General features: G+C 47.1%; 1 protein-coding gene across 7 annotated transcripts in view; it reads left to right on the top strand.

The window, feature by feature from the left end:
- The first annotated feature begins 1327 nt into the window (after positions 1-1327).
- Positions 1328-10403, top strand: part of LOC121270566 (heterogeneous nuclear ribonucleoprotein Q) — a 28581-nt gene continuing 19505 nt past the window's right edge. For all 7 annotated transcript variants that reach the window (XM_041175982.1, XM_041175972.1, XM_041175966.1 and 4 more), the window contains exons 1-3: positions 1328-1469; positions 3397-3559; positions 10002-10120. In XM_041175982.1, coding sequence (XP_041031916.1) covers positions 3397-3559; positions 10002-10120 — 282 coding nt within the window. In that variant the 5' untranslated portion in view covers positions 1328-1469. The remainder of the gene's footprint in view (positions 1470-3396; positions 3560-10001; positions 10121-10403) is intronic.

Raw genomic sequence — 10403 nt, 5'->3', positions numbered from 1 at the left:
TTTTGCCCTACATGTTGGCACAAACTAGGTGCAATAGTTTTAAATGTACAGTTACATAAAACTCTGTCTAGGTCCCATCTGCAGTACTGGGTTCAGTTCTGAATGCTGCATCTCAGGAAGGATGACACAAAACTTGTGAACTGTGAGGAGGATAGTGATAGACTTCAAGATGACATAGACAGACTGGGAGGACACATTGCAGATTAAATTTAACGCAGAGAAGTGCGAAGTGATACATTTTAATAGGAAGAACAAGGAGAGGCAATATAAAATAATAATAAAAGCTAGCAGAGGAATCTGGGAATGAATATGCACAAATTTTTGAATGTGACAGGGCAGTTTGAGAAAGTAGTTAATAAGGCATATGGGACCCTGGGCTTTATGAATAGATGCATAGAGTACAAAAGCATGGATTGCAGCAGTTCAAGAAGGCAGCTCACTACCACCTTCTCAAGGGCAATTAGTGATAGGCAATAAACGCTGGCCTAATCAACAATCCCCACATCCCGTGAAAGGATAAAAAATTATAGTGAACCTTTATAAAATGCTTGTTCAATCTCAACTGGAATATCATATCCAATTCTGGGGACCACATTTTAGTAAGGATGTGAAGGCATGAGAGAGAATGCAAACTAAGTTTAGAAGAATGGTTCCAGTGATGAAAGACTATGTGCATGGTTATGTCCATAGATTGAAGATGCTTGGAGTTGTTCTCCTCAAAGAGAAGGCTGAGAGGAGATTTGATAAAGGTGTTTAAAGGAAGAAACTTTTCCCAATGACAGTAGGGTTGAAAACAAGAAGACATTGATTTAAGGTGAATGGCAAAGGAACCAATGGTGACGTGAAGGAAAACGTTTTTATGTAGCAAGGATCTAGGGTACACGGCCTATGACTGTGGTGGAGGTAGATTCACTTGTGACTTTCAAAAGGCAATTGGATAATTATTTGAAGAGAAAACATTTGAAGGGCAACGTAGAAAGGGCTGGGGAATGGGACTGGCTGAGTTGCTCTTGCAGCGAGCCGGCATGGGGACGACCGGCCGAATAGTTCCCCTCTGTGCTTTAACCATTCCTTTGATCGGTCTTGGAGGGGGTGCAGTACAGATCCCTGAATGGTAGCGGGGCTAAAGAGTTGAATTTGTATAGTTTAGGCCTGTAATCCTTTGAGAATAAAAGATTAAGGGTTAATATAACAGAATGAGCCGGCGGTTTTCTGTGAAGTACCACTCACCTGTCAATCCACTTCCAGGGGCATCGGCGGGGCCTCAAGCTGCTTCTAACCAATGGAAAAGTGGGATGGGCGGGCTCATGGCTGAGGCCACGCCCAGTATAGCCGGTGTCCTTGCGGGGCAGGTCGGGAGACCCCGCCATGCGAGCGCGTGAGTGGAGCTCGGGGGCTTTGGGAGCCGCGCGCCTTGCTGAGCCGAGCCGCCATTTTGTAAAGCTGAGTGTGAGAGAGTGGAGGGCAAGGTAAGAGAGCTCAGCTGAGAGAGCGGGAGGCAGTGGAGAAGCAGCCGCCTTAACATCTTCTTGCCTGGCCGGCATTGCTTGGCCTGGAGTGTATCTTATGTTGGTATCTTGCCTGCTTGTGACTCGGGTGGGGGATGGGGAGGAGGAGGCCGGTCCCGTGCCCTGCCCGAAAATCGAGCAGTGTCTGAGCGGGGCCTGTGCATCAGGCAGAGTCGGAGCCGGTTTCCCACTCGGTATGGATCTGGGGAGGGGATAGAGGGGGGACTGCCGTGCTAAGCAAGTAGACTCTGCTCACTGCAGGCGTAGAGGAGGATGTCAGCAGCCTTAGGTTAAACGGCAGCCGAGAAGCTGGAGTGCGGCCTTTGTCTGTGTCACATGGCGGCGTGGAGGGGGTGAGAACTGCCGCCTGGAGTGTGACGGGGGGGAAGACAGAACTGGAGCCGGGGGGTGGGAGGGGGAGAGGCGGAGAGAGAGAACTGGAGTGGGGGGGGAAGAGGACTGGAGTCGGCATTGTGGCGGGCGGGGTGAGCGAGAGAGACCGGGAGTAGGGAGGGCGGGGTGAGCGAGAGAGACCGGGAGTAGGGAGGGGGGGGTGAGCGAGAGAGACCGGGAGTAGGGAGGGGGGGGGTGAGCGAGAGAGACCGGGAGTAGGGAGGGGGGGGGGGGGGGGGGGGGTGAGCGAGAGAGACCGGGAGTAGGGAGGGGAGGGGGGGAGTGAGCGAGAGAGACCGGGAGTAGGGGGGGGGGTGAGCGAGAGAGACCGGGAGTAGGGGGGGGGGAGGTGAGCGAGAGAGACCGGGAGTAGGGGGGGGGGAGGTGAGCGAGAGAGACCGGGAGTAGGCGGGGGGGGGGGAGGTGAGCGAGAGAGACCGGGAGTAGGGGGGGGGGGAGGTGAGCGAGAGAGACCGGGAGTAGGGGGGGGGGGGGGAGGTGAGCGAGAGAGACCGGGAGTAGGGGGGGGGGGGAGGTGAGCGAGAGAGACCGGGAGTAGGGGGGGGGGGGGGGAGGTGAGCGAGAGAGACCGGGAGTAGGGGGGGGAGGTGAGCGAGAGAGACCGGGAGTAGGGGGGGGGGGTGAGCGAGAGGGAAGTGGAGCCAGGAGTTTGGGGGGGGGGGGGGGGGGTGGTGGCGGGGGGAAGAGAGAGAAGTGGTTTGGGAGGTGTAGAGAGAGAGAAGTGGAGCCGGGAGGGGGTGGGGGGAGAGAGAGAAGTGGAGCCGGGAGGGGGGTGGGGGGAGAGAGAGAAGTGGAGCCGGGAGGGGGGGAGGAGAGAGAGAGAGAACTAGAGCCGGGAGGGGGGTGGTGGGGGGGGACAGAGAGAGAGAATTGGAGCCGGGGGTGGAGAGAACTGGAGCCGGGAGTGTGGCGGGGGGGGCGGTGGTGAGAGAGAACTGGAGCCATTGCGGATGGGTGGCAGGTGTGGAAGTGGAGAATTGGAGTGAGGTGGGGGGTGGTTGAAGAGAGCTGGGTTGCCCAACAGGGAGACAGGAGGTGAGCCCCACTTCTCTCCCCGCCGGAGATCCTGGGGTCCGAGGTAGGGGACGGCTTAAGCACCCCCAGCCGACAGCACTGCCCTACGCATCTCCTCTCTGCCCGACATGTGTCGGTGAGCCGGTAGTCGCTGTTATGCACCACCCGAAGAGTTTTGAAAAGAGCGGGAAGGCTTAGTTTTAATGCCTGCTATTCATCTTTTAACTTAAGTCTGTTACTGATTCAAATCCGACGCTGTCTGATGGGGTGGGGACGATGACTAAAACTGAGATCACTACATACAGACCTGGCAATATGACTCCCTAACCAGCCTCTTCATGTCTGGTCCCTTTCCGCTCCTTATGTTTTAAGAATTGTACTGCTGTCAGTTTCGGAATATCCATTTCTCAAGTCATTACCATGGATGTTTTTGCTTCCATTTACACGTACACGTGTACAGATGTCCACTGAAGAAATGGCTACCGAACATATGAATGGAAATGGTACAGAAGAGCCGATGGATACTTCCACTGCCGTTGTTCGATCAGAACACTATCAAACTTTATTAAGTGCTGGTTTACCAAAAAAAGTAGCAGACAAGCTAGATGAAATTTATTTAGCAGGTATGGATTGTAAAGCACATTCATTCTCTATCAAAGCTAAATTTGTGTTATCAGTTTCAGGCACTAAATTTTACCCATTGCAATCTGACCCATATCTTCATTCTGTGAAAAATATGATGCAGGGAGAAGTCAAAAGTATGTTTTAAATATAGTTTTTGCATGGATTGCAAAGTGTGGCTTGACTCATCCTACAAATGATGTGCACCTATTTATAGGCAGAAGAGTTGTATTCAATATTCAGGTAGCCAGATAAGTGAGACTGTTATGTCCATTTGTAGAGCTCTCATCAGTTGTCAGCTGGGGGATAAAATGGACACTTTTGAGAAAAGGTTGAAATTTTCCATTTGGTCTAGCATTGTTCAATGTAACACTTAAGCCATGCGGACTAGAAGGATTGTGATTTCATTCCTAGCCTGAGAACTGGCGAATATCATCCAGAGCAATAGTGAGTCATAACATTTAGCCTCAACCTTTTTAGATCACACAAGAAGAAAGGAACCAATTCTATCCCAATTGTTCTTGTGACATTTTTGAAAATGTCCATGGTTCTCTATCTTCAGATGTTATCCTTTTAAATTTGTCGACTTCACCCCATCCTCAAAAAAACAACCTTTGACCCTCACCATCCTTGCAAACTACTATCCCATTGCTCTCCAAAGTCTTTGATTTTTTTTATTCATTCGTGGGATATGGGCATCGCTGGATAGGCCAGCATTTATCCCTGATTGCCCGTGGGAAGGTGGTGGTGAGCTGCTGCCTTGAATTGCAGCAGTCCATGTGGTGTAGGTACACCCACAGTGCTGTTGGGAAGGCAGTTCCAGGATTTTGACCCAGCTACGGTGAAGGAACGGCAATAGGTTTCCACGTCTGGATAGCGACTTAGCACTTGGAAAACAGTGGCAAAATCGGACAGAGTCAATATGGATTTACGAAAGGGAAATATTGCTTGACAAATCAACTGGAATTTCTCGAGGGTGTAACTAATAGAGTTGATGAGGGGGAAGCCAGTGGATGTGGTTTATCTAGACTTTCAGAAGGCTTTTGACAAAGTCCCACATAAGAGATTAGCGTGTAAAATTAAAACGCATAGGATTGGGGGTAGTGTATAGATGAATAGAAAACTGGTAGGGAGGCAAGAAACAAAGAGTAGGAATAAACTGGTAGGGAGACAAGAAACAAAGAGTAGGAATAAACTGGTCTTTTTTGGAATGGCAGGCAGTGACTAGTGGGGTACCGCAGGGATCGGTGCTGGGACCTCATCTATTCACAATATATATTAATGATTTAGATGAGGGAATTAAATGTAATATCGCCAAATTTGCAGATGACACAAAGCTGGGTGGGAGGGTGAGCTGTGAGGAGGTTGCAGAGATGCTTCAGTGTGATTTGGATGAGCTGAGTGAGTGGGCAAATGCATGGCAGTTGCAGTATAATGTGGATTAATGTGAGGTTATCCAATTTGGTCGCAAAAACAGGAAGGCAGATTATCTGAATGGCTATAAATTGAGAGAGGGGAATGTGCAACGAGACCTGGGTGTCCTTGTACACCAGTCGCTGAAGGTAAGCACTCAGGTGCAGCAGGCTGTAAAGAAGGCAAATGGTAAGTTGGCTTTCATAGCCAGAGGAGTCGAGTACAGGAGCTGGGATGTATTGCTGCAATTATACAGGGCCTTGGTGAGACCACACCTGGAATATTTTGTGCAGTTTTGGCCTCCCTATCTGAGGAAGGATGTTCTTGTTATGGAGGGAGTGCAGCAAAGGTTTACCACACTGATTCCTGGGGTGGTGGGACTGACATATGGGGAGAGATTGAGTCGGTTAGGATTATATTTGCTGGAGTTCAGAAGAATGAGGGGGGATCTCAGAGAAACCTATAAAATTCTAACAGGACTAGACAGGGTAGATGCAGGAAGGATGTTCCCAATGTTGGGGGAGTCCAGAACCAGGGGTCACAGTCTGGGGTTACGGGGTATACCATTTAGGACTAAGATGAGAAGTTTCTTCTCGCAGAGAGTGGTGAGCCTGTGGAATTCGCTACAACAGAAAGTAGTTGAGGCCAAAACATTACATATTTTCAAGAAGGACTTGGATAGAGCTCTTGGGGCGAAAGGGATCAAAGGATATGGGGAGAAAGCAGGAGCAGGCTATTGAGTTGGATCATCAGCCTGTATAATGAATGAGGGACCAGGCTCGAAGGGCCGAATGGCCTGCTCCTATGTTCTATGTGAGTGGCTTTGAGGAGAGCTTCCATGTGGTGGTGTTCCCATGAGTTTACTGCCCTTGTCCTTCTAGATGGTATGGGCCGTGGGTTTGGTAGGTACTGTCTAAGGAGCCTTGGTGAATTCCTGCAGGGCATCTTGTAGATGGTACACACTGCTGCTAATGTGCGGGTGGTGTAGGGAGTGAATGTTTGTGGATGCGATGACAATCAAGCAGGTCCTGGGTGGTGTCAAAGCTTCGTGTTGTGGGAGCTGCACTCATCCAGGCAAGTGGGGAGTATTCCATCACACTCCTAATTGTCCTTTATAGATGGTGGACAGGCCTTGGGGAGTCAGAAGGTGAGTTACTTATCGCAGAATTCCGATGCTCTGACCTCTTGTAACCACAGTATTTATATGGCTAGTCCAGTTCATTTTCTGGTCAGTGGTAACGCCCAGGATGTTGATAGTCAGGATTCGGTGATGGTAATGCCATTGAAAGTTACGGGGCAATGATTAGAATCTCTTATTGGAGATGTTCATTGCTTGGCACTTGTGTGGTGCAAATGTTACTTGCCACTTGTCAGCCCAAACTTGGACATTATCTAGGTCTTGCTGCATTTGGACGTGGACTGCTTCAGTATCTATGGTGCTGAACATTGTGCATTCATCAGCGAACATCTCCACTTCTGACCTTATGATGGAAGTAAGGTCATTGGTGAAGCTGAAGGTGGTTGGACCTAGGGCACTACCCTGAGGAAACCTGCAGTGATCCCCTGGAACTGAGATGATTGACCTCCAACGATCACAACCATCCTCCTTTGTGCTAAGTATGACTCCAATCAGCATTGACTCCAGTTTTCCTAGGGCTCCTTTATGCCATGTTTGGTCAGATTCTGTCTTGTTTATCGAGGGCCTCACCTCGAGTGCAGCTGAGTGACCCTGGCAGAACAAAACTAAGCGCTAGTGAGCAGGTTATTGTAGTAAGCAAGTGCCAGTTGATGGCACTGTTGATGACACCTTCCATCACTTTACTGATGATCGAGAATTCGACTGGTATTCAGCTGGGTTGGATTTGTCCTGCATTTTGGTACAGGACATCACCAGATGGATGCCATTGCTGTAGCCGTACTGGAATAGCTTGGCCAGTGGTGTGTTGTCACCTTCCAAATCTGTTTTTATCTTTCACAGAGCTCCATGTTTGAATTTCTCCAATCAGATTTTCGCCACAGCCACAGTACCAAAATAGACCTTGTCAAAGTCACAAGCTACATCCTGTGTGACTGCGACAAAGGAAAACGACTTCCTCCTCCTAAACTTGCCTGCAGCCGTTTGACCACGCTATTCTACTCCCAATGTCTCTGCGTTCTCGTTTCACTGAGTGGGCCTAGTTTCATGTGGTTCCATTCTTTTTCTAATCATAGTCACTTTCAATGGCTTCTTGCTCCTGCATCATAACCTCTGGAGATCCTCCAAGAATCTATCCTTGGCCCTCCGTTTTCTCATCTACGTGCTGCCCCATAGCAACATCATTCAAAAAGTTTTCGCATGTAGGCTGATGGCATCTGGCTCTTGCTCACTACCACCCATGAAGGAATAACCTCTCTCAACTCCTCCACTGATGCAAAATTATGAAACTGCTTATCCAGCATCCAGTACTGGATGAGCAGAAACTTCCTCCAATTAAATATTAGAAAGACTGAAGCCGTTGTCTTTGGTTGTGGTCTCCCCCACCCTGCTTCAAACAATGTTCTCTAGCTACTGACTTTTCTCTCTGGCAGCAGTCGGTGGTTAAGCAACTCCGTTCACAACCTTAGCGTCACACTTGATCCTGAGATGAGCTTCATATTCGTACCATTAAAAAGACTGCCAATGCCTGCCTTCACCCTTTTCTGAGCTGATCTGATGAAACCCTCATTCATCCATGCCTTTCTTACCTCTATGCTTGACTACTGCAATGCGCAATAGTCTGTAAATTTTGAGCACATCTAAAACCCTGCTGCCTGTGTCTTGCCTGGTAGCAAGTCCTGTTCCCTTATCTCTGTTGGCTAACCTTCATTGGCTCCTGGTCAACTTGAGCAATGACGACATTAAAATTCTCCTCCTTGTTTTCAAATATCTCTTTGGCTTTGCCCCTCCAGCCCCACAACCTCAAGATATCTGTGCTCCTCTATTCTGGCCTCTTGTGCATTTCCAATTACAATTGCTCTGCCACTGGTGGCCAAGCCTTCAACTGCCTAGGCCCCAAGCACTGGAGTTCCCTCCCTAACCTCTTCTGACTCTACCTTGCTTTCCTCCTTTAAGACACTGCTTAGAACCTCGTTTGTCCAAGTTTTTGGTCACTAACTGATATATCCTTATGTGGCTAGATGTCATACCTTGTTTTATAATGCTCCTGTGCGGCACCTTAGACCCTTGCATTACTTCAGAGGCACTGTATAAAGACAAGTTGTTCATCTTTGTCTGCTACCCCTAGATTCAACATAAGATATAGCATGAGATCATGGCTGATCTGATCTTGGACTCACTATCCTGCCTGTTCCCCATAACCCTTGACTCCGCTATATTTCATAAATCTGTTTATCTCAGCCTTGAATATACTCAGTGATTCAGCTTGCACAGCTCTCTTGGATAGAGAATTCCATAGATTCACAACCCTCAGAAGAAATTCCTCCTCATCTCTCGTAAATAAGCAAGCCTTTATTCTGAAACTATGACCTCTACTTCTAGATTCCTCCATGAGGGCAAACACCCTCTCAGCATCTACCCTGTCAAGCCCCCTCAGAATCTTTTATAGTTCAATACGATCGCCCTTCATTCTTCTAAACTCCAATGAGTATAGACACAACCTGCTCAACCTTTCCTCTTAAGACAACCCATTCATACCAGGAATTTGCCTAGTTAACCTTCCTTGAACTGCATCCAATGCAAGTATATCCCTCCTTAAATGAAGAGATCAAAACTGTACACAGTGTTCCAGGTGGCGTCTCACCAATTTCTTGTACAGTTGTAGCGCAACTTCCCTATTTTTATACTCCATCTCCCTTACAGTAAAGGCCAACATCCCATTTGCATTCCTAATTACTTGCATGTTAACTCTGTGCTTCATGTATGATGACACCCAGGTCTCTACTGCAGCATTCTATAGTCTTTCCACTTAAATAATATTTTGTTTGCCTAATCCAGCTGTCTCTTAGCTGGGCGACCTGCATAAACTTGGAGTTTACCAAAAATGCTGCTGACTTGCATCAATACCCACAGCTTTGACAGATGAACATTTAAAATTCTATATCCTGGTTTTCAAATCCCTGTTGTCCTCACCACTCCCTGCCTCTAACCTTCTCCAGACTTACAACTCTCTGATCCTCCGATTCTGGTCTCTTGCATATCCCCAATTTACACCACTCCACCATTGACAGTGTGACTTCAGCGTAGTTCTTGAACTCTGGCATTCCTTTTCTAAACTTCTCCACCTGTTGCTCCTTAAAATCTTTCTTTGACCAAGCATTTGGTCACCTGACCTACATCTCCTTATGTAACTTGGTTTCAAATTTTATTAACATTCCTGTGAAGTGACTTGAAATGTTTTACTGTTTAAAAACATTGTATAAATATAACTTGCATTTGTCAAGCAGTACATTGAGCGCAGTTGTATTTCTCTTTTCATTCTTTCTGCATTATTTCCTTTGCTGAAAACCGGGACAAATTGTGACTACTGAAAGTGCAGGTGTGTAGATATCAGCTTTGATTCAGAATCTGGGCTCTCACCAGAAAGACACTTTAAGCCACCTACCATGGTCACTGGTCTCAGAATTGGATTAAGTACATGAAAACTCACTGCACCTGTTTGAGCAGCTACAGGGAAATTTTTCCTGGCATTTGTCATTGATGGAGTGGAACTGCCTTAAGTCTGGCAAGTTCAAGCAGACAGATCCTAATGACATGGATGGTACCCTGGTTATGTGTTGTCTAGTACATGGGAGAATAGAGTGAGTCTTGATTTGAGGGCTTGGGCTTACCATGCCATTTATACCAGGAGAGTTGGACCTATTTTCACCCTGCAGATTCGTTACTAGTAGGATAGGTATTGTTGGTATGGGGATTCTGGAAACATGTCACATTTCAGCTAGTATATATTTAATTTTAACAAAAACTTAGAAGAATCAGACTTCATATTGCTGCATATTTTCAGTTGTACTCCCAGGTTTGTTGTTTTAAAGTGGTCCCTTGGATTTTTTTTGTAGGTTTGGTTTCTCATAGTGATTTAGACGAGAGAGCAATTGATGCCTTGAGGGAATTCAACGAAGAAGGTGCATTGTCAGTACTACAACAGTTTAAGGAAAGTGATCTTTCCCATGTTCAGGTAAGGATTGTTCTGTTTATTATAGTTACTCAAACAAATTGTATTCAGATTGAGATGTGAACTCTAATATAGCAATGTTGATACAGTTGTGAATCTGAAACCTCCCATTGACACACAAATCCTGAATTAGATCAAGTTGGTGCAATTTTTGAAATGTGTCACCGTATCCATTTTCATTTATCCTATTTAGCAATTTAAAATTACATTCATCTTTCTAAGATGATAGTAGCTTTGGGGTGCTGACATTAGTGGTATGTCATTCTTGGAGCTAGCAAATACCACA

The sequence above is a fragment of the Carcharodon carcharias genome, chromosome 2, assembly GCF_017639515.1.
Source record: "Carcharodon carcharias isolate sCarCar2 chromosome 2, sCarCar2.pri, whole genome shotgun sequence".
NCBI classification, from domain to species: Eukaryota; Metazoa; Chordata; class Chondrichthyes; order Lamniformes; family Lamnidae; genus Carcharodon; species Carcharodon carcharias.
This window is presented reverse-complemented; position numbering and strand designations above follow the sequence as displayed.